The sequence below is a fragment of the Alosa sapidissima genome, chromosome 16, assembly GCF_018492685.1.
Source record: "Alosa sapidissima isolate fAloSap1 chromosome 16, fAloSap1.pri, whole genome shotgun sequence".
Lineage (NCBI taxonomy): Eukaryota > Metazoa > Chordata > Actinopteri > Clupeiformes > Clupeidae > Alosa > Alosa sapidissima.
Genome location: NC_055972.1, coordinates 23,509,000 through 23,533,390, shown reverse-complemented (window position 1 = coordinate 23,533,390; position 24,391 = coordinate 23,509,000). Strand labels below are relative to the sequence as shown.

Below are 24,391 nucleotides of genomic sequence, written 5' to 3'. Positions count from 1 at the left end.
CTTCCTAGGGCCCTGACATTTAAAACGAGACATTGAGAACTTTGAAAAAGCACTGGTAGTTTACTTACAAGACGATTTATACAGACAGTATCTTCACGAAGTTTAACGTTTGCAGCCATCTTGAATTTAGTCACGATAAGTCGAGCAACGAGTAAGAATGAACAGGTATGATAAGGGATCAGATTCCAAAAATAATTCAGTGGAAATGCATGGATTCCAGTTTCTTCCAGTAGCAGCAACTGGAATCCATGCATTTCCACTGAATTATTTTTGGAATCTGATCCCTTATCATAGCTGTTCATTCTTACTCGTTGCTCGACTTATCGTGACTAAATTCAAGATGGCTGCAAACGCTAAACTTCGTGAAGATACTGTCTGTATAAATCGTCTTGTAAGTAAACTACCAGTGCTTTTTCAAAGTTCTCAATGTCTCGTTTTAAATGTCAGGGCCCTCGGAAGTCTACCAATGAAGTGTGGAGATACATTGAGCCTCGTAAATGGGTGTAAAACAGTGATTTATTTGCATGGCTAGCCCGATGCCGAAGCACCACTATTGAAAAAGATGTTGGTAGCATCGGCTAACTAGCGCCAGATTTTGGAGTGCAGGGGACAAGCCGAGATGGGCTATGAGACATACGTTCACACTCGGTATCATGTTTCGATACACTTTAGGTCAATATCACACCGGAATTCTCCTTTAACACCATTGTCATAGCTAACTATAAGTTAAAAAATATACATCCACTTTGTTACAATCATGTCAACATAAGGGCATATGTAGCTACTCTAAAATAAAAGATGGTCTTTAAGACTAGTGATTAAAACAGACAGCTTATCAGAACAGTGTAAAAAAAAATTCTGTACCTTGAGATTTTTTCTTCTTCATATAACCAAAGTAAAAAAAGAAAAAAAAATACTATCTACTTAAATATACAAATGAAAAGGCGCTTGCATGTAAACATACACCGACTGCCTTTGTACTGTAAGTGTACAATACATGTATTCACCAGCGCACTTGTGCGCACGCACACACACATGAATACACACCGTTACTTTCAGCAGGGAAATAAATACCATGTGTAGCCACCAAAAGACATTTCTTTGTTTCTTTTTGGCACAGTCAAAATTCTCCATGCCCCCTCCCTTCCCCTGGTGAATGCATTTGTTTTTGCCGTCTCCATTGTCCAGTGTCTTTGGTCAAGCAGTTCAAACGCGCTTCCTCTTGCTCTGGCGCCCATGTGGACTCTCTCACACACACACACACACACACACACACACACACACACACACACGCTCTCTCCAGTGGAACGGCCCAACTCATTGGACTGACTGACTGAATGAATGTACGAACGAATGAATGGAGTGCCCTGTGGGATTAAAGACTTTTCGTTGAAGTTACAATGACCGTTTGAATCCAAGGCTTTAGGATAAGAATCCTCCTCCTTCAAGAGTGTTCCTCTTGGGCCCACAGCAGACGAGGACTGCTGGCTCGTCTCTGTGAGCCACCGCTGCCCTATGTGTGGGGGTGGGGAAGTGGATGGAGGGTCCGGAGCCTGTACCTGTGAGACGTCCTATTCAAGCATAGCTTAAAATGAGTGTGTGTGAGTGTTGAAGTTCACCAGTGCAGGGGTGAGCTACTCAACAAAGAGTAGCGGTGTGTAAGACTTCTCTGTGTAGAGCCTGAGGACAGTTGTCCACGTTAAGGTCTATTTTTCTCAATCTCTGTGTACATGCGTATGTATGTGTGCGTGTGTGTTTTTCTGTGTGTGTGTGCATGCGTCGCTAGTATGTCGCTATTTATGATCCTTCACACGGCACTTCCTCAGCTTGTTCACTGTCCTGGTCATGCAGAGCACCGTAAACAGTGACCTGAGTTCGACATGAGGCTGCAAGGGGCCCATCTGGCTGGGCCTTGGGCCTCTCTGAGGTGCCCTCGCTGAGGGGGTGGGGTGGGGGAGGGAAGGGGAAGGTGCCGCCTCTAGGCTCCCTCCTGAAAAGGATCCCCAGGTTCCTGCGGCACCCTGGCAGCGCCCCTGTGTAAGCTGTCTGTGGTCCGTTGTTGTCAGGTTGGCCTCTACTCCAGGTGGTCACCTGGGGGGAAATTATGGGATAAATCCCTGCCCTCAGCAATGCCCCATGCAGAGGCCTGCCGGTAGCTCTGGTGGTCCAGTGTGGGTGGGGTGCGAGTGAGGCTCGGCTCGGCGCGGCGTTGACGCCGGACTGGTCTGTCGGTCTGTCTGCCCCTGTCTCCTGTGGATTGTGGATTGTATTTTCTTGTGACCTTCTCGTGATGGTAAAAACTTGTCTTTTTCTCTCTGTCTGTGTGTGTCTCTCTCTCTCACTCTCACTCGATTTCTTTCTCTGTCTCTCACCCCCACTCCCACCTCCACTCTCTGGGGTGTGTGTGTGTGTGTGTGTGTGTGTCGAGTGCGTGTGTGTGTGTGAGGGAGTGTGTGAGCGAGTGTGTGTGTGTGTGTGGAGACGCTTAGATGGCGCCTTCGTTGTGGCCCGTGTGGTTTGACTGTGAGTGTGTGTTTGTGTGTGAGTGCGCATTGCAGTTGGAGTTGCCGTGCACGTGCACATTGTTGGGCTGGGGTAGAAGCGGGCTGACTGAGTCGTCCACAGCGCCGGTCGACCGTTCGGGGAGGGTCAGCTCGATCTTGGTAAACTCCCCGTCGGTAGACTGGGGTGTCTTATCCATGCGGGAAGCGGTCAGGGCGTTCTGATACTGCTGCCTCGTGACCTGTGACCGATGGAAAGCGGGGGATGAGTACGGTAGAGAAGAGGAGCGATGGAACAGGAGAGATGAGGAAGAGAAGAAAAGGATATATAGAAGAGGGAGGACAGGACAACATTGTAACTAAGCAACGTGAATTACAAGGGACAGCATTGACAAAACAATATTAAACCATTTCTCTGATAGTGTCAATGCTGACCTTGATGTAGAGGAGATCCGATGTGGCTCTGACGGAATAGTCCGGAACATAGATCTGCAGGAAGGCATTGAGCTGGTTGTTGCTGCTAGCCAGAGTTGGTGTGACTGCGTCAAGGCGGTCCGATCGATTGAGAGAGTCAGAGTGGTTCAGACCAAAAGGCCGTGGGGGTGATTTGTTCTCTTTAGGGGGTAAAGAAACAGAGGATAGTTACATTTGTGCACAAAAATGCAGATGATGGTCGCATCTACATAGAAGCAGCAACATTTGTACACACACAAGATAGTATTATGGTGATGAGTTCATATAAAGTTTAGAAATGTAGACATGTAAGATAAGAAACATTATTATATACTTGACTTGTAACCTAAAGTGTGATATAAAAACACTATCTACAGAAAATCTCCTGACCACAAAATGTGACTATATTATTGTATAATTATTATATGATAACTTTAACCTATTGAAATTATTTAATTTTACATGATTCAAACAGGCATTTCTTATTGGAAAGATATAAAACCATGCCACTGGGTGGCGATACTAGACAATAACATCAGCATTTCACAGACTCTGCTACAAACTTAATGATATGGAAAATGCGAAGGCATGCTGTGTTCTGATTAACTGTGAAAACCGAGAAAGAGGCAGAATACTAAAACATACAAGTGTGAGGGAAAGAGAACCAAACAGAGAGAGAGAGAGAGAGAGCATCAGAGAGAAGAAGGAAACAGCCCATATATATATATATATATATATATATATATATATATACAGACTACGTGAAACAAACTTGGTTTGAAAAAGTCACAATATTTCCCAAACAGCTCTTTTCCAATTAAAGTGAGATTAGGTCCTCTGGTCCTTAAAGAATCAGTTCAAAGAGTGTCCCCAGGGTAGAATTACTGCAGTCATGTGAAAGGAATGCACTGTATATAATCCGGCCTTCTTTAACGTCCAGGCAAATGTGCATATATTTTCAGAATTCAAAAGAGAGGCTCAAACTGGACTCAACGTATGCATATTTCTCAAGTGAAGCACTTCATTGGCTTAAGGTATGGATATAACTTTGAAGAACTACAGGGTTTCTGCAGGGGCAATGTCAGATACTTCTCAGATTTGCTTGGACACCAAACACAAGAGGAACTTTTTTAATGACTTCTAATGTTCTAATGACAGAGCTTTTATGTTTGGGTTTTTTGCCTTGATTTTTCTATTTAAAAAGGTCAACCCCCACAGATTTAATGCATGCGCTAGATTACACGTTTTTCCTACCCCTCATTTACTGTATGTATTACTCTCTTCATCTTTTGCATTGGTGTTAACAGATAAGACATTTGTAGGGAGAAGGATGAAGTCTCTGTAACTGCTATTTGCACACCAAGTCAACATGACATTAATTTGGCACTACATTAATGGTCACATCACCGACTTCTTTACATTGCCGAGAGTGGTACTCATGTCATAGTGTCTTACAGTCTGCCCCAAAGAAAGAGACTCACATGATTATGTACATATACCGTAATTTCCCAACTATTAGCCGTGGCTTATACATTGATTTAGCAAAATTTCTTCAGCTATGAGGTTAATACACGGGGGCAGTTAATATGGTATTAATATGTTTTTTGTTTCTTTTAACTTGCATAAAACACTATCCTGCGGCTTATACACAATGTGGCTAATACACAGGAAATTACTGTAGAGTGAAACGATAGTGAAAGACACTTTGACTTTGACAGAGAGAGAGAGAGAAGAAGAAGGGAGGGAGGGTGAGAGGAAGAGTCATTAAAGAGGAGACTGGTGGGCGGGATTAGGGTTTGGTACCTGGGGATCCAGCTAAAGACTCCGCCCTACTGACCACGAAGGTTCGAGACAGGGAGAGAGGAACTGGAGAGGAGAGCATGAGACCCAGAGACACAGGGGGAGAGAGAAGAATTGATCAGAGACACCAGAGCTTAATCACGAGAGCACACCAGAAGTAAAGTGTCTCACTCCACACTCAAAACAAGAGTTAAGAGCAAAGCAGGGAATATAGTAAATTCTACAAGGCCCTTCAAGGCACAGGCAAATCATTATATCTTTGTGTTGGTGTATTTGTGTGTGTGTGTGTGTTTGTTTACTACTATACCTGGGGAGGAGGTCAAGGCTAGCATTCCGTAATAAGAAAAGGGCCCCGCTTCAAACTTCATTCCCTCCTTGCCTGCTTCAACTTCCACTTTACCCTGCCAAACACCACGGAACACCTCATACATATGAGTTTGCAATTCAACACATAACAAGTCATCCTCAAGAATCCATTTCAATGGCACAGTGTCCCAGATGACGCTGATCCACTGTTGGATCATTAACAGCATCTGCTGCTGATTCTAGCATTCCAAGTGTTTTAAAACAACATTACAATAAATCTCTCACAAAACCAATTCACACAGACTAACACATTAACATATTAATCATTCTTCACTCAGTTTGTATGTGACAGTCAGCCCTTAAAGGTGCAAAAAGTACCCTTTGTTGTCAGATATAACTAATATAATAATGATGATGTATGCAGGGTAAATGAATGTGGTAAGGCTGAAGTATGTATAGTAAGGCTGTTTATCTGCTTCAGCTATATCTATATTTTTCTTTGAATGTCCAAGCCCTCTGATTTGGCCACAGATGTGTAAAAACATCTCAAAGCATAACAGAAGCCACAAAGACAGCGGTTGTCATTATTAAAAGGTATTAAACCGTTAAGTTTTCCCCCACACAATACATACTTCAATCTGTCCTACACGTTTCTTAAAAACATGTTTTGTGACATAGTGTAATTTAGGGTGGAGAAAGTAGATAGCTAGCATCACATCACTCCTAAAGCCAGGGTTCCCACTCTAAGTCAAATGTAAAACTCCATGACTTTTCCCTGACAAAAAACCTGAATTTCCATGACTTACTAATGAATAGTACAATCTAGCGAACAATGATTTCAGAGCACCCGTGTAGCGGTCAAGAATCTTTTACTTTTTTAGAGCAGGAGATGAATAAATAGGCATTGAATAAACTCAGTTGGGCTACTCAAGCAGAAAAGCTAATAAGCAGATATATACAAATTCTGCGTAGAAATATATTTGTATTAGTGTATTTTGGCAAGAAAATTTTAAACTGCTACAACATAATTCCCTGATATTCCATGACTTTACCCAAAAATGATCCCTGACTTTCCATGTCTGGAATAGACTTTCTAAAATTCCATGATATTCCAGAAATTCCATGACCTGTGGGAACCTTGTACAGCATAGTGTCCACCTCCACGGTGAAAATACTGCGTGGACAGGGAAGATGGCAGAAGAGTGTGAAGGGGGATGAGGCGGGGTCTGGCGCACACCTGTAGGATGAGAATGAAGTGGTCGACAGGCTTGTTGCGGTGGAAGAGATAGTGCTCGGGCTGCTTCTTGTTCTTGTCGTCGTACTTGAGCTCTTGAATGACGTGAGGATGCTTCAGGAGACGCAGCAGAATCTTCTCCGACATCTGAGCTGGACCAAAGGGCTCCACCTCTACAGGAGAGGGAGAGAGAAAGCGAGAGGACAGTGCAATGGAGCGGGAATGGAGAGGAGATAGTATAGACCAGGGATTCCCAAACTGTGGTACTGTCACTAGGGGGTACGCGAGATGAAAAGGGCGATGTCGGAAAGGTGTTTAAAATGATTCATTAATATAATACATTTCGAATCCGGTTATAATGATATGGAAATTTTCTTTAAAGGAAATAATTTGTAAACTCTATAGTAGGCTATGTTTTCATTAAAATATAAGCTACCCACAATGCACGTGATTTCCTGCGGGCAGCCAGAATATCTGGCGCGTTAGTTTCGTGGAAGTATGGGTAGAAGGCTATGCAAACATGGAAAACTGGCTAAAAAGAGGGACATTGTCCAAAAGGCCTAATTAAAGCGGTCGAAGAAGAGAAGTGAGAGAAACAGAGCAGGAGACAGGTAACGATGGGATGGGGGAAAGAATGAAACAGAAAAGGCTGCGCGGAGTAAACAAAAGTATGACGAGGCATATAGCCTAAACAGACTCCACAAAGCCACAGTGCGTGGTTTGCAGTGAAGTGCTACCAGTCTAATGTTGTTCTTATAGACCTCATAGACCAGTTGCACATTTTGATTTTGTTATTTGTTATCATGTAGGGTGGCTAATTAAACATGATGCCTGGAATGCGTCAATAGAATGTGTTCCGTTTTTATGTGTCGGATGGTGGGGGTACGCGAGCCGAGTCAGGATGTAAAAGGTGGTCCGCGGCAAAAAAAGTTTGGAAACCGCTAGTATAGACCAAAGATTCTTTGGTAGACCCTTTCAAGAGAGTTCCATTATCAGCATCATAGTTGGCCCCACAAGGCTTCCATTTTAACATTCCATATGTTATCTTAATGCAGAGGAAGTAGATTGGGTACCAAATAGAACGTTCAAGCATTGTTTTTGTTTTTATTGTTGAAAGGGTCTATAAGTAGGGGTGGGCGATATGGACAAAAAATAATATCTCGATATTTTTTATTTTTTTATAACGATAATTAGTCGATATTCTTTAAAAAAAACTTTTTAACCAAACCAATGCATTGTCACTCTGACACTTTTCCAGTTCTGCCCCCACTTGTGTGTGTGGCAATGACATGGTCTAGCCAGCCACATTTCAGAGGATGGATAGGCCTGACAGTTTCCCAAGAGAAAGTCTGAAGCTGAAGTTCCTTTCAAACGTGTTTCACTGTAAAACTAAGCAGACCTTACAGAATAGAAACTAATGCATTAGCTTATGGCTAATGTATATGATAAATCCCATAGAGATGCTAACTGTTAGCATAATCGATAAAAGTTGATATTTAGAGCGAACTTCAGTCCATTTACAAAAGGGTAACATAAGAAGATTTATTTGTTTACAACTGACTATTAAAACACTCCAAAGCTAGCCTAATGATTACATGTAATACCGTGACTTTACCTCATCAATGCCACTTGAACCAAGTAGCCGCACAAAATAAACATTAGGCGTGTCATTAAACATTAGACAACGTGGACCACTAGCAATCACGTGACTTGCTCTGCTGCAGCCAGGGGCTTCTCTGCATTAGGGGTTTGCACCAACGTCACATTCTGGCCGGTCACTATGGTAACCCAACACGCGTGGCCATATAGAGCTGCACAGTCCCGCCCACAGCCGATGCCGGATGTAAAAATTCAATGCAATTTCTCCATTGACCTCTCCAGAATAAGTCCCGCCTCCGTAACTTCCGTATCCATCCAACTTCCGGGCGTGGATTGTCTATGGGAAATAACATGGCGTTTCAAAATATCATACCGGTAAAACATCTGTAGGTAGCGAAGTTGAAAAAGCTGGTGGGCAGATTGGCCTACACACTTCTGCCACCTAGTTTCCACTGGATTTTTTTTTATTGTTGGTGCCGTTTAAGTAGTATACTATAGACTATACTACTTAAACGGCACCGAAAATCAAAAAATCCAGTGGAAACTACATGGCAGAAGTGTGTAGGCCAATCTGCCCAGCAGCTTTTTCTACTTTGTCACCTACAGAGTTTGACAGGTACGATCTTTCAAAACGCCATGTTATTTCCATTAGACATTTGACTACCGAAGGTTGGATGGATACGGAAGTTAGGAGGCGGGACTTATTCTGGAGAGGTCTATAGACAATTGCGGTATAAGCCATAAAAACTTAACTGCACGTGGTAGACTTAAAACCAGCTACGGCTGTACTAAGCGACTGTATATGCTCCTATAGACACCAAGAGTTCATGGGGCACTAACCTTGTTTTGAGATAAATGCCTTTTATTCGCAATCTCTTGGATAAGTACTTCATTACCCACAATCCTGAACAATCCCACAATCCCACAGTGATGCCTCTGATTGGTGGAAAGGCCGTTGGTCATAGTTTGAAACTTTCACAGCGAAAAATATTGACAAAGATGGCAGAGTCTTTTACTGCCTATGGCGAAAATCTTAATGTGATTAAAAACTTTCTTGACGAATATTGGTACTTGTATCAACAAGGATTGGGGTTTATACATCACACGAACTTAGTCAGGGCCAATACACTATCAAATAGACCACTGTAAATGTTAGTTTAAACACTCAAACGTTCCAGGTAGCCGACAGGCTAACCTTTAGCATTTCCGACATGTATTTACATAATGCAGCTAACATTAGCCTACATGCTGCAACACAGGTATGAAATATATTATGTTTTAGTGAGTGTCCAAAGGGGTGAAAGCCACTTTAAATCGGGTCACATTATTGACTGTTGTGTGTCCGAGAGTCAGTTTGTGGGTTTTGTAAGGGCCAGCATGAGGGACAAGACCTACAAAGTTGTGGTGAGTTAAGCAGGGAGGTTGGTAACGTTAATGCTGCTAGCAGTGCTAGTTAACATTAGCTAGGCTACTGTAGCCTTCATACTGTATGATTCATATCAATCATTAACCTAGGAATACTTAGTGCATTTAATGAACATTTTGTGTAATAATTCACGGCAAATTAATAAACTGAATATGGTGGTCCAAGAGCAGACCATGCATCAGCCCGACTGAGCAGTGATGACAGCATAGGATGAGTCAGGTAACGTTACGAAGCACTGCCGTTAACGTTAACCGCGTTCACACACACACGATATAAAATACACGATGATAAATATAAAATTCAATATCAAAACACTATTATTTACACGATTACTCCTGAAATAACTGCTATTAACTGCACATTCACTATATAAAAATCACTGTTTGGAGGAAAGGGTTCGCGTGCTGTCGCCGGTTGGAAATGGCGAAAATAAATCGCGCCGATTTTGCCTATATTATTCAGTGAGGCGCGGTGGTTTATGGGATGAGTAGTTCCTTCGCTCGGAAATGAAAATATGTACACAGTCTTGTCTTTGACTTTTTTTGGATTTTCTCCTCGTTTTTTCACTCGAAATGATATGTTGTATGCTTATGAGTTATGCCGTAGCTGGTTAGCCTAAGACATGCTGTAAAACTCTTTAGATACGGATTTTTCCAAACGTCAATGGGACAAATGAATGGGAATCTTACATCCGGCACCTAACCGCATTTTGGCTGTGGGCGGGACTGTGCAGCTCTATTGGCGATACCAGAGAATGTCTAATAAGGGGAGAACCTTCACTCTCGGAACTCTTCCGGTGTGGTACTGCATCTAGGGGCGCTCGCGGGAGAGTCCAGAATGAATGGAGGTCTATGGAGCAGTACCCCTCAAAATCCACTTTTCTCGGGATATAATTTTTTTTCAAGTAATTTGAATATTGTATTCGAAAGGGGAGGCAAAGACAACACACTTGGTTGAGCATTGTATTTTTTAAAGTCACTTAATTGTTCTTAAAAGCCTTTTAAACGTGTCAATGACGTCATTCATTAGCATGATCATAGCATAGCATAGCATCAATGCTAGTGTGTTATGGGCAACAACGACCCAACCTGTAAGAAAACGAAAGGACATGACTCCCGGATTATTTCACTTTTGATTGATAATCCATATCCATTTTGCGAAAAATAAAATAAAATCTGAGGGTTTCATTTGTTAAATAGGTGAAAACAATAAATTTAGCCATGTAGCTCCATAGGACCCCATGTATTTTGGACTCGCCCGCTATCGCCATCTAGGTGAACTCTGGTGAACTGCAGCCAAATTCGGTTTGTATGGGATTAATAGAGATTGGGGAGGCTCTCCGTAGACGGGCTCTGGCGATACTCAGTGAATCAAGTACAATGGAGTATTATGCACTTTGGATATCTTACGTGATTGTAGCCGTGTCTAAACAACAGAAAAGCTCATCAAAATGCGTCTAAGATGCAAAGGCATATAGGGCAGGACTTGGACCACAAGAAAAGGCGTGATATTTCGAGAAATTACGGATTATTGGCAGCGCAGATCCATATGAGTTGGGTGAGGGAGACGAAGTAGCTGCTACCAAGTTCAACAACAAGCGCCCCCCTTCCTCTGATAAGTTCTGGCATTATTGTCCCTTCTCCCTGTTTTTTTTTTTAATAACTTTTGGAAGTCGATACCTACACCAGATGTTTTTCTCAGTCTGACCTATTGGTACAACCTAAAACACGGCAATAATTAACCATTTTCCTTGACGATGTTAGGGATTTATTTCAGTGCCTAATGCTTTCTAATGAGACTATCTCCAATATGGCGATGTCCAGATCTGATGACACGCCGTGCAAACCCCTAATACACCTCCTGGCTTAGTGAATGTATGGGGGTTCAATGTGTGATTTGGAGTGTTTTCCCCCTAAGTAATTTAAATAATCGATAATGTCAATTTGCACATCGTTATAACAGCAATCACGATATTATCGCAGACGATATATATCGCCCACCCCTATCTATAAGTATAAGTATACTCTTTTGATCTCGTCTCTGCATTTATCCCAATCCGTGAATTAGTGAAGCACACACTAATCCCGGCGCAGTGAGCTGCCTGCAACAACAGCGGTGCTCGGGGAGCAGTGAGGGGTTCGGTGCCTTGCTCAAGGGCACTTCAGCCGTGCCTACTGGTCGGAGTTCGAACCGGCAGCCCTGCGGTTACAAGTCCGATGCGCTAACCAGTAGGCCACGGCTGCCCTTGCTCCCTAGGAGATACCAAGAGAAAGAATGATAGAAAGTGGGAAGGAGTGCAGGATAGAAAGAGCACGGAACATTATTTGAGGAGTTAAAGGGCCAAGGGGAGACACAAACCTAGAGCACAAAGGTTATAAGTTAGAATTTTGGAGGGATATTCTGTGATTTGGAGGAAGGGATCGGAGGGATATTATGTGATTTGGACAAAGGGATCCTGTTCTGTTGACAAAAAGTGGAATGATTTATTAAAACCAATGCATTAAAAGGCGAGAAAATAGAGCCATTCAGACGGGATTAACAAGAGAGAGAGTGAGGCAACTGATCCAGACTGAGACTTCACACTTGGGAGTGACTGGCATCACAATTTCACACGCAACCAGCAGACAGCCAGGTAGACCGGCGGCAGACATACCTGTTGCTAGGAAACGCAGGGTGGCAAGCAGGAGCTGAGGGGAGACTTTGATCTTCAGCTCGCTCTCCACGGGCTTGAAGGCGGAGAAGTCCTGCTTGCGTTCGCGGTGGACTATCCTCTTTTTTGTTTTGTTGTCGGCTACACCATGAAAAAAATAAGCATCTCCATCAGAAAGTTTGTTTGTGCTGCTGATGCGTGTTAGTGTTAGTTAGTATGCAACAATAAATCTGCAACATACAGATTTATGTCATACTGATTTTGTAGGGTAACAGAATGTACTTGGTTGTGCATGGTTGGCTAGGGTGCCACCCAAAATATATGGACAAATGCAAACAGGACATTTTGTGTTACACAATGTTTTCCTTTGCTGTGAAGAAAGGTACAAAGCAAAAGGAGATTTATATTGCTAACGAAATACTCACTGTATAGGTCTGTCTCGTCCAGGATCTCTGACTTGATGATCTCCTCGATTATGTCCTCCAAGGTGACGATGCCCAAAACCTCATAGAAGGGGTCACCCTCTCCCTCATTATTGACCCGCTGTACGATAGCCAAGTGAGACTTCCCTGTGACAGAAAACACAAATATACACACACACACAAATCTCAGTTCAGGACTCAAATCAAAAACAGCAAGCATGAGCTCAAACTGAAATCTCATAATCATCCACAATTAAGACCTGTTCTTTTTAAAACATACTGCAGTGTAGTACTTCATATACTCTAATAGTCCAGGCAAAGTAACTCATTTTGAAGCCAAAAATAGAACTAATTGTAAAATAATTTTTTTCAGCATAGATAATTTCTATGAGGTGTCCAGAGCAACATACTAAAAGTCCTAAGAAATCCTAATTGAGGAAATATGTTTAATTCTCATCAATCCAAGATGTGTGCCAGTATAAGGCCAGACAACAATACACCCCTATGGGACTATTTTCTCCCTTTACGTCTATCAAAATAAAACTTTACACAATGAAAGTATCCATGAAAAGTAATTTTTTTTGTATTACAAGTTTCTTTGAAAATGTATTTGAATATGCAAATGAGCAACATACTAATGGCATATGCCCAAAATACACCCTAATGGGCTTATTTTTTCTTTTAACATTTAAATATGCAAATGAGCTCAACACTAGGCGTAATTGACTTATGGCCAAGAAGTCACAAGTAGAAAAAACAGGGACCAAATAACTAACATATCTTGTCCATTCAGTAAGTTAATGTATGCATAAACGTGATAACTTTGAAGTCACTTGTCACAAAAAGACTTTAAGAATTAATTGACCTTAATAATTGATTGCACAATCTTACCAGTTGCTTTCTAAATTCTTTTTTATTATTATTTGCGAACAAGCCTTACCTAATGACATTCCCCCACAGATAACATCAGAAAAAAGTCAGAATAGCCATCTTAGTCATTACAAACTCACAGTTGCCTGATTTATCAGATGAATATGACCCAGAGGGGAAGAACTAAGCAAAGAACAAACCAGGAACTGAGGGGGTGCCAGCACCAAGAGCCACAGAGAAGGGCTCCAGGATCCAGGCTGGATTTTAAAAAGAAATATATTTAAAAAAAAACTTTAAAAAGAAAAACTAAAAAAAAGAAAACTCCCCTGTTGTTGCTACCTTGTCGTGGTGGGGAGGCTTGTGTGTGTGCCTCAGTGACCCTGAAGACTATACTGGCGGGGGATATACCCCTGGCAGGTACTACCAAGCCAGGCAGTTTTCAGGTTAGAGGCCAGTCTAAAAGCAGCATTGCCATCACCCATTGGCAGTAGGATGATTGGATGAAGATTGGGCCTATGTATTTGTCATACATATAGTCTATGGGCTAGGAGGGGTCCACATGTGTTATGCATGGGCAGCATACTAATGAGGAGGATGGGACATGTTTCATGTCATGTTAGATCACATCCTGAGGGTATAAGCTTTCAGAAAATGTATGGTTTATATGGTTGAAACAGTTTTTCCTAAATGGCACAGACCCCAAGGTATGAGCCATATACCCGATTTACTCATACCCTATGTATTATCAATGGGCAGCAAAGTAAAGGGGTGGGTGAGAAAGGTCAAAACCTATGTTAGATCACATCCTTTCAGAAAATATATGGTTTATATAGTGTGGACCCCACCTAGCCCATAGACTAATATGAATGGTGTTTCTGCCTATGCAAATTAGGACATTAGGACACATAATTTTCAAAGAAACTTGTAATACAAAGAAATGTACTTTTCATAGGTACTTTCATTGTGTAAAGTTTAATTTTGATAGGAGTAAAGGGAGAAAATAGCCCCATTGGGGGTGTACTGGCCTTCTTGGCACACATCTTGGATTGATGAGAATTTAACATATTTCCTCAACTAGGATTTCTTAGGACTTTTAGTATGTTGTTCTGGACACCTCATAGAAATGATCTAAGCTGCAAAAATTTCTTTTACAATTAGTCTGTCGTAAAACGGTACTTTGCCTGGACTATTAGGACACATGGGAGATGGGTGAGACACTGATAAAGCACTGCATAGTACTGTTTTCTAACCTTATCTCAAGTCTGTAATGAGCATAAAACTGCCCAAAGACTAGTCGACGTAAGTTACTGAGAGCAGAAATCTTGCCGCGTTTTCTTTACAAATCTCCCATGCTTCCACAACTGGGTTCCCAGGACCCCCTCGATAAGCAGCTTTGGGAAAAAAAAGGGAAAAGGGAAGAAGAAAAAAAAAGATTCCTGCCCGGCACTGTCAACCCAAAACGTTAAAGAAAATTCTTTTCCTGTTTCTCAGCTAGTGATCATTTCAAAGGAATTTTCCAGAGCATAGGGCTAATATTAGCCCCAAAATGAAGTTTCCATTGCGTTCCGGCTGCAGCTCTCACCGAAGTGACAGCGGTGTGACCTGCTGTCCTCTGAGTCTCACTCACTAAGAACCATCCGCAAGGAAACAAACTCATGTTGACAAGCTCAGTAAATCATGGCCAACCTCGCTGCGCAAAAGACTACACACTGTATGTGATCATGTCTCCACTATGAATCCGCTTCATACATTATATACATTAACATTTATACATTTAGCTGATGCTTTCATACAAAGCGATGTGCAGAGGTATTTTTTCACACTATTTGTGCAACCCAAATGTTGGACCTTGGAGTTATTAACCCCTGGTCCTACAATCTGCGTAACAAAAACACTATGCTATGCATTGTATCTAAGAAGCACATCTGTGCGTACAATGAGCATGCTTTCTGTATTTTTGTGAGTGGTAGAACAGGTTCAAAATGGTTCTTTACATCAGGCTCAAACTTTGTCTGCTAAAAACATGGAAACCTTGACAGTTCACTACATACAAAGGCCTTTTTGTTAGATCTACTACACTAGTCCTTTATTTTTGTATTGGTGTTGTAACAGGTCCTTTTCTCCGTTTCCCTGTTGGCCCCAGCCATTCTTCCACTTGTATTCACATCAAAGTTCCCATTGACATGAGGAAAACGCAAGGTGCTGGCCAGAGGCAATGCCCACGTTTACAGAATGTTCGGTAGAAATGGCGCAGGCCAAATGTGGGCAACAGCATGGCACCAAGTTCCAAGTTCCCGGCCCAAGAAGTCGGTCACTGTGTGATCTGGGATCCTGGAGAACGCCCACGCTGTGTCAAAGGTTTTCCATGCCTCAGTATGTTCTTATGAATGACACACACACACTACACACACACACACACACTTTTCCTCTCTCTCTCACACACACACACATTCTTGAATGGTAGAAGACTTATGACTTTGTGACAGCTGTGTAAACACCTTTTTGAACCCTACGTGAAGACAGATGTTTACGTCAACAGCAGTCTGAGGCCCGTGCGTAGTCTCCAGCATGCTCTGGTGGACCCCAACATGACTAAAGAATGACCAATGACTAGGTCAGTCATACTTTCATAGTTTCCCACAAAAGTATCTTTCAAGAAACATAGAAGGAATGCCAACGATTAAGGAAAACATACAATGTCCATTCATACTTCCTTGACCGGCACAGCAAGACGGCCATTTAGTATGTTTGCTTAGACTCTCAATCTGGCACTAAGGCTGTCTGAAATACAACACATATTTTCAAACAAATTCTTCTGGGTTAACTGTAGTGTGTGAGTGAGTTTGTGTGTGTGTGTGTGTGTGGGGGGGGGGGGGGGGGGGATACAACTACACTGCAACTATGAGATGTGAATGTCATGCTCTTAAGGCATTTTCCACCGATAGAGAACCCGTTCTTGAACCAGTTCCATTCAGAATTCGTTGAACTTGGGTGCTATTTAGTGAACCAGCCCGCATTTCCACCAGTTTAGAAAAAAACCCAGGGTACATCATCAACAATGGGTGTTGCATGCAAAACAAAAGTTTAATGAGATGCATGAATGGGAGAATGATATGACAGTTGTCCTGTAAAAATGGCAGAAATGCGCTGTGTAAAATGCTAGTTAACGTCTGCAGTCTAGTGCTAGTTGACTAGTTTTGTTTACTCATGGCAACAGTTGATAAGGAGGGAAAATGCATGGTTTAAGCCTTCTCCCTTCTGAACGGTTCTCCCCTCTGAAGTGACACGCCCACTCCGGTTCACAGGAAAAAACAACTATTTTCTTGTTCAAGCTCTGAAACAAAGTGCCAGGTTCCGAACCGTTTTGTTTGATTGAAATGCCCCGACCGGTTCAAATGTTGATTCACAAACAGGAACAGAGCTGGTTCTGTCGGTGGAAAAAGGCTATTAGTGGTGAGGTTGGGAGGATGTGGGATTGAGTTGAAGAAGATGGATAATCAGACGTACTGTGCACAGAAGACCTGAACAATGACATTTGACTGTGAGCTGGAGACAGAATTTATACCTTATTAGAGAACACTATAGTGTTGATTCCAACACAGCACAGGCTCTTGCTCCAAAAAAAAAAACGTCTAGGTTAGATACTCGGTTGCCGCTCAAACATCCACTGACACACATGCAAACACTCTTCCTCTCCCTCTCTCTCACACACACTCAAACAAACACAATCTGCCTCACAGAACTGCTCTCTCAATTCCCATTTATTTATGGAATGGGGGTTTTTTTTCTAAGATTTTTTCCATAATGGAATTTCTCTAAAAATAGTCCCTGAGACTGTGGGTGGCTACTCAATGATGCTCTCCATGAATATTTTTCAATGCAATGAATATATATGGGAAATGTGTCTGGTCCTTTTCAAACAAGGCATCCCAAGGTCTCTAAAGGGTTGATCTTGATGACATTTGATCCCAAGTTAAGTATGGGATACTTCAAAATGGTCATGTCTGAGTAGTCTGGAAAGATTAAATCTACAGTTGTGCAACAAAGGTTAAATGCACTGAGCATGTTGAATCTGTGTGGTCCAGTCAGCAACCAAGCAATGTATTCCAAAGAAACTAGACAATGGGTTAAACAAACAATTGAAAAGGGCTATAATTTGAATTTGGAGAGATATGAACACTGAGTTCCTTATGCATATTAAGAAAAGCAGCTGCAGAAAACCCTTCCCATGCACAAACATCTCCAAGCAATTCTGTAATTCAGTGTGTGATACACCTGCACCTGATTAAAATATGGTGCTCTGTAAAACTGCATGCTTAAGTGCAGCGATGTGCTTCCATTCATGACAGACAGAACCAAACAACAGGGTCCCATAGCAGCCTATGTGACTACTGATCCAAAAATGTGCTTTACAATGATTCTGTTGATTATTTCATACACTGATCCGGTTACACATGTGCTTTCTGAGAGAGAGAGAGAAAGAGATAGGTGCAACTAAACCTCACCACATTTTCCCTTATGAAGCAAACATCCATCAGACCTCCCTACACTCCCACACATGATTCCCAGGGCACGGCCACCCTCCACAACTCCCAGTGATGCTGGCAAATCAATCCAATCCCACGCTAATAGCCCCACCTTAAAAAGAAAAGAAAAAAACTAGGAATCAGCGTATTTGAGCAACTGAAGTGTGCCAATGGCAATTAGCAGCCTGGAAACATGAACACGTCTGGCCCTGGCTATTGAAAGCTGTGCAAATCCTTATTAATACCTAAATGAAAACAATTAGCTGTGACACAAAGCCTCAAAGGCACAACAAGTTAAGTCCCCACTGAAAGTGGCCAAGCCTGGTGTGACCGCACGCCGTGAGAGTCGCAGGAATCCAAGTCCTACTGCTGTTCCCAGCACATACACAGAGGGTTGTTGACGTGTCTGGGTTTCAATTAAGCCAGAGCAGGAAGTCATAGACAAATGTATATGTGTATATAAATATTATCTGTGATGCATATCTCTAAGCTTAAATACTGATGCACATATCACCATTTGAAGAACATAATACAAAGTGGATTTGCACATGTTGCAGTGTTCCTCAGCCAAATACATCACCTCCTAGCCCATTTACAACATGTAATAATATGTCTAGCGACATGTATGTATATATTATTTTGAGGTGACCAAAAACACAATTACTAATCCCTTTCCCTAAAAGCACAGTGGCTTGACAGGAAAACAGCCTGTAGTTTGTGCAATGACGTGACTCAATGTCAATATGGGCTAATGACCTGGCTCTCGCCACACAAACGCCTATTAACCCTGTGAAGCCCAGGGCTCGCTTAAAGGATTAGGGCATTCCGAGCCCACATGAATACCTCTCATTCCTAGGGGGGAACATCGCTTCATAAACACAAGGGAAAGCCAAAATATGGGGCTGGCTGCCTTAGTGATCACCAGTTTACATAACAAGTGATAACACACCCATCACAAAACATCAGAGGTGATAACAACCCTCCCCTTTCCCCCAAACAAAACATCATCAAACTTGGATGTGTGTGTCCTGTAAACTGTGTGTGGCTGTACTGGATGTGTGTGTTGTGTGTGATGTGCTTGTTAAATTATCTACCGCATTAATAATATTGTTATTATCTCCTGTTCTGGAGTGGTGGTTCACAGCCAATTATGAGAACCCTCTAAAAACTGGAGCTATCCAAGGTAACGGTGCAATGCAATGTTTACTGTTGCCAGGCAAAAGACTGTGCCTCTAATCGTGCAGCGGAAAAGCCAGAGGTAGTCTGTTTTTATGCTTCCTTGTGTCGTTTTTAAATTACTATGAAAAATTACCAATGGAAAGAAACAAGAATTGAATAGGAATCCTTAACTATATGTTATGCATTATTACTGCGGGTGCAAATAGACAACAGAGAACTTTTTTTTTCACTTTGTAGGTTTCATTTAAAAGGTGGTTTGTTTGCAGTAAACACCTCTGACATAACCACACGGTATCAGCGGCCCCTTTCAGAGGTCGATTGGGGGATTCTAAGACAGGCTTTGTTGATGGACTCGAGCCTCGTGCGGTAAAACGGTCGCATATCAATTGTTGTCCAAATCTGTTTTAAGTCCATTTCCTGTTGTGCCACAGCTGGTGGAATGTTGGCCTGTTTAAAAAGCTAAGCGTTTACCGGCAGGGCCTTCATACTGGGCACTCAGTGGACTGGGCCAAACTGGGCATCAACAAACTGTGAGATAACATGATATATACATCAACTGTGAAAACATGATATATACATCAACGATAGAGACTATGAGGTATAAAATGTAGTTGTTTTTATAGAATCCATAGAATCCAAGATTTGAATGGTACTAAATGAGACAATTTTACTTACGTTATCAGACAGCAACTTACTTAACTTGATGATAGTCTGTTTTATCACAAACATGGCATCCCTTCTACATGTTACTCTGAGAAACTAAAGCAGGCTTCACTGCCCTTCCAGTTTGACCGCAACAGTTTTTTTGTTTGTTTTATTGATGTTTATTGTGAGGTGCAGAATTATTTGTATACTAGTACTTGATTATGCCATGACTGTTTTATGATTTTCTTTGAACTTCAATGAATAGATCACTAATCACTACTGATATTCTTAGCATCACACGGTTGCTCTACAGCAATGAGCTACTGATACTACACAGTCCAGGTAACAGTCCAGTGAACACCGGTGATTATGTAACTATGCCAAAGACCCAAGTATTCTCAAAAGGATTTACCTCTCACGGTTAAGGACTCTTACAGACGTACAAACTAATTCTGGGAAGGCCCTCTGCATGCCTTCCAAATATGACTGTGACTACTACAGGATCATGAATAGAGTGGTTTTATGGAGCTATTTAGATGACTCATGCATTACATTAATACAGAATTAATCATAATATGTGGTGTTGGTTCAGGAAAGTCATGCTGGTACATTCATAGGGAACACACACACAGACAGAGACCAGTAGACAGACACCACTGAGGACATTAACTCTGTAAACATTAACAAGAGAGATGACCTGGCCTGGCTATTAGACTGGAGGCAGATGGCAATGCAAGGGAACTGAGACACAGTACACTGCGTAATGGGAAGTGACAACCACTGCTTTATGTATTTGTATTCCAGAGTGCCAACCAGAGTGCCTGTGTGACTGGTCCTGCAGTGTCACTTTATACGTTTAGAATGAGAAGCATAAAATGATGGCTGCGTCAGGACGATATTACTCAGCAGGTATGTGGGCACACACACAAACACACACACACACACAATATAGTGTTTGAGAGAGCGTAGAGAGGCCCTTTATCTACATTAAAGAGATCTGTGGCTGCTGGAGGGCAGATATGGTGGGTGGCAGGTGAGGGAACGGCCAAGCTGTAAACATCTGTGTACCTGTTGTCTCAGATGCACAACGCCTTCAGGTGACATCGCTCTGTCATCCTATCAATCTTGAGCCCCCGAAAAAGCCACTGTTGAGCACACAGTACTTACAGTAGGTGTTTTAATCACAACTTTGCAGTGCAGTTTAAGGCAGAGACCACTCTGTAAGTCTGCTATCACTACTACCATTGTGGTAGGGGCTCAAGTGGATCAGTGCATGCACTGTGTGCTGAAGAATTCCATTACCTCGCCGCTGCTAGATAATTTGGGCCCTATGACAGACAATAATTCTGGGCCCAAGCATTAATAGAAACGTAGATGTCTGTTAATTAAATACGTATGTTCTGATGTATTCAAGCTTACAAGTGGAAATAACTAGGGTCATCTTGGCTGACGGGATCACAAGGGATAACCACCAAGATGTATTGTGATGCGATTACTCAAGTTACTTGCTGAGGTGGTTCGGTATGCATTTGACCACATATCTTTTGTAGTGTAAACACTAATGTGTCCAGATTCACCTCAAACAAGGTGACTTCCAGTGGAGGTGAACAGTGTTCCTAATGAAATAGGAACACAAGTGGTCAACAACATCTCTGGATATACAAGTTGGGCACAGGTGTAAACAGTGATGCGCCTCAGCTGTTCACTTTTGATCTGGTTGCCCTAAGCACATTTGAAAGACCCAAGTGTAAACAGGACCTGGTTAAACCCCCAGGTAAATATTCAGCATCAGCACAAACCTGGACCAAATCCTGCCTGTATCCAACGGATGGGCCGGGACTAGTCCTGTTTCTGCGTGAAGTGGACTGATATTCTAAGGCAGATCCAAGGGAGGGAAAGAGATGAGGTCAAAGCACAAGTATTGGTGTCACCTAAAACTATTATTTAAGCCCTTGATACTACCGTATGCACTCACTGAACTATAGTAATTACAGGATCATAAACTATATGGCTTTATTGAGTACACTGAGTAACATGTCTGACAGCAATCTTTCGGCAATAATCTTTCTATGAATCTCACATAGGGTGACTGAGGGCGTTAAGTTATGAACTTAGAACACTTAAAAGATTAAAAGAAAGATTAGGTGTGCAGTGCCATAGGCTACATAATGCAAAAAAGAATGTCTACTCTTCTAGGTAGGGTACACCACTGGGTGCATGACAGATCAGAAAACGTTCCTAACCTTACCCTTCTTAAATTCCTCAAGCATAGCATCCAACTTTGTGTCATTGAAGACAAAGTGTAGCGGGTGGCTGTAGAACTTGGTGATGGTCTTCAGCGGCGTGCAGTCATCCGGATCCACGAAGGCCAGGTCTTTAACAAACAGCAGGTCTACGATGTTGGACCTCTCCCCTTCAAACACAGGGATGCGGGTATATCCGCTTCCCATAATTTCAGACATGGTGTTAAAATCAAGGATGGCTTCTGAAGTGATCATGAAACAATCCCTCAAGGGGGTCATCACATCCTCCACCGTTTTGGTCCTGAGTTCCAGAGCACCCTGAATGATGTTCAGCTCCTCTTTCACCAAGTCATTGTAGGGATCCGTCACCCTCAGCATCTCTAACAGTTTCTCTCTGTTGTACACAGTGCCAATCTCTTGTCCAAGTACATGGTCCAAAAGTTTACTCACCGGGTATGAAGCAGGGAAGGTGAGGATCATGAAAAATTTCGTCAGAAAAATTGTGTTTGCACCCACCGCCAGTCCGTGCCGTGAGCAGATAGCTTGAGGTACAATCTCGCCAAAAATGACAATGCCAATAGTGGACACTACCACGGCTATCAAACCCGACCCAGCAATGTCGTCCAGCAAAATCGTCAGTGTTGTGTTTACTAGGACGTTTCCTAATAGAAGAGAGCACAATAAATAGTTACCTTGACTTCGCACAGGTTCGATCTTCTTTGCATATTTCCTTTCTTTCTCTGTCCCACAATTTTGAACTATCCTCAGTTCCATGGGGTCAAGGGCCATAAGTCCTAAGTTTAGCCCACTGAACATCCCCGAGAGGCAGAGCAGCATCCCGATGAAGATCACCTGGAGCCAGAACGGTAGGAGGAACTTTTTCTCCTCCACCACAAGCACTTTGGTGTCTAGGCCATCGTGGTAAATCCAGGTGTTCTCAGGCCACCCGTCCGATGTACCTGGTGGGCCGGCAGATGCCGTGGCAATGCAAAGGTAGTAAGCTTTACTCTTCTCTGTTTTCCGTAGAGGTTTCACGTCTATTTCAATCAAGCCCGATGTTTTTCGGTCCACTATCACATGGGGAAGAATAATTATATCAGAGGAGCGGATGCCGCATGTCTCTCCCGAATACGCATCGCCATGGTTCTGCAGGTTCAAGTCTGACGGGCTATCCGCGTCCTTCGGGACACTTGTTTGCCTGTGCTCAGTGAAGGCAATCTTGGACCACGACTCGTTGTTAATGTTTTGCCCATAGACCCTCAACTTGACACGCGAGCGCTCGCTAACGCGCAAAAAGCCTCCATCCATGTAGGATATTTCGTCCGAATTCTCCAGCCTAATACCTATGATGACAGTTTCCTCTGTCCCCTCCTTTCCATTTGTAGAGCTTACCAGATAGCCGCTGACAATTAAGAAAATAACAGTCAATGATCTAGCCGGGCTAAGTGCCGCCATATTAGGAGAGGGCACTGCAGTCGACTGCTCTGCCATGTTGACAGTGGGCATGTTTTACTGAATTAAAAAAGGGTGCATGAAGTCAGAGTGAATCGGAGTCCGCTTTCATCTTCGCAACGGCCTGTCTCACGTCAAACATTAAAACTGCCATAACTCACCCTCTCCCGTGGCCTGCAGGCTACACGGTAGCGCGGACTATGTGAATACTCGTGTTATTCCAGATGTACAGTGATGGACAGTCCTAAAATCCAATGATGTGGTGTATACACAGAAGGGTGGGTCTTATGGTTTCCTTGGACAAATGGCAACTCAAAATAAACATGCAAAGGAACGCCACATCCTCGTGAATGGTGCGGCTGATTTATTGGACGACCAATCCGTGGTTAAGGTGGGAGGTCTTGGGAAGTAGGAGTGGTGTCTGGCATCCAATCTAAACACTCTAATGACCGAACAGCTGTCAGAGGTTAAAGACAGATGTTCCATACAGCGGTGACTGGCATTTTAATTTGCATGGTGAGTAGTTGGTTTCATAGACAATTTCACCAGGCTCACAGGCTGAATTTCTACTTTCCAAGGACAAACGATCTTAATGTATTTCTACTTTCCAAGGACAAACGATCTTAATGTATTTGGTTTCTACGCAATTCGCGTTCACAGTGCCTCTTCGTCTGGCTTGGTGATCTTGATGACTCTTTATAGGCTATGTTATGGCCACATTGGTGCGAACACTGTCGTGTCATTTAAAGGTGGATTTGTGTAGGTTATTCATAATTATTTTTCTCTTCCGAACGTAGCCTACTCCAGACCATTAAAGAAAAACTATTAGCATAAATTAATTTAAATACAAGTGGAAGGTAGTTTAATAAACCAAAACCTTGTCGGAATGAACAATTTGATATATGTTTTGATGAATAAACCACCGGATGGATCCTGTACCCTTATGCTTCTGCAGGGGGAGCCAGACGCCACCTCATGACACACCCAAATGTGCCTGTATTGGACACCTAATCCTTGGAAATGTCTTTTGTTTGATCGCGTGTTTAATCAAGTAGTCATGTAGACCTAGGAGTTACACTTGTCCA

At 42.5% G+C, this 24,391-nt stretch overlaps 1 protein-coding gene across 3 annotated transcripts; it reads right to left on the bottom strand.

Moving 5' to 3' along the window:
* Positions 1-701: 701 nt before the first annotated feature.
* On the bottom strand, positions 702-23,554 carry cnnm2a (cyclin and CBS domain divalent metal cation transport mediator 2a). 3 transcript variants are annotated; one of them, XR_006023215.1, is made up of 9 exons: positions 21,860-23,554; positions 12,395-12,538; positions 11,973-12,110; positions 6,298-6,467; positions 5,062-5,155; positions 4,758-4,820; positions 2,937-3,115; positions 2,379-2,743; positions 1,287-1,297 (listed from the first exon to the last, which is right to left on the bottom strand). XR_006023215.1 is itself a non-coding variant. In XM_042065066.1 (8 exons), exons 1-8 carry the CDS (start codon positions 23,358-23,360, stop codon positions 2,486-2,488), a joined length of 2,547 nt encoding a protein of 848 aa, XP_041921000.1. In that variant the 5' UTR covers positions 23,361-23,554; the 3' UTR covers positions 702-2,485. The 3 variants fall into 3 exon arrangements, 2 of the variants coding, with proteins under 2 accessions (XP_041921000.1, XP_041921001.1); XM_042065066.1 differs by having other exon boundaries at positions 702-2,743; XM_042065067.1 differs by lacking the exon at positions 4,758-4,820 and having other exon boundaries at positions 702-2,743.
* Positions 23,555-24,391: the final 837 nt, after the last annotated feature.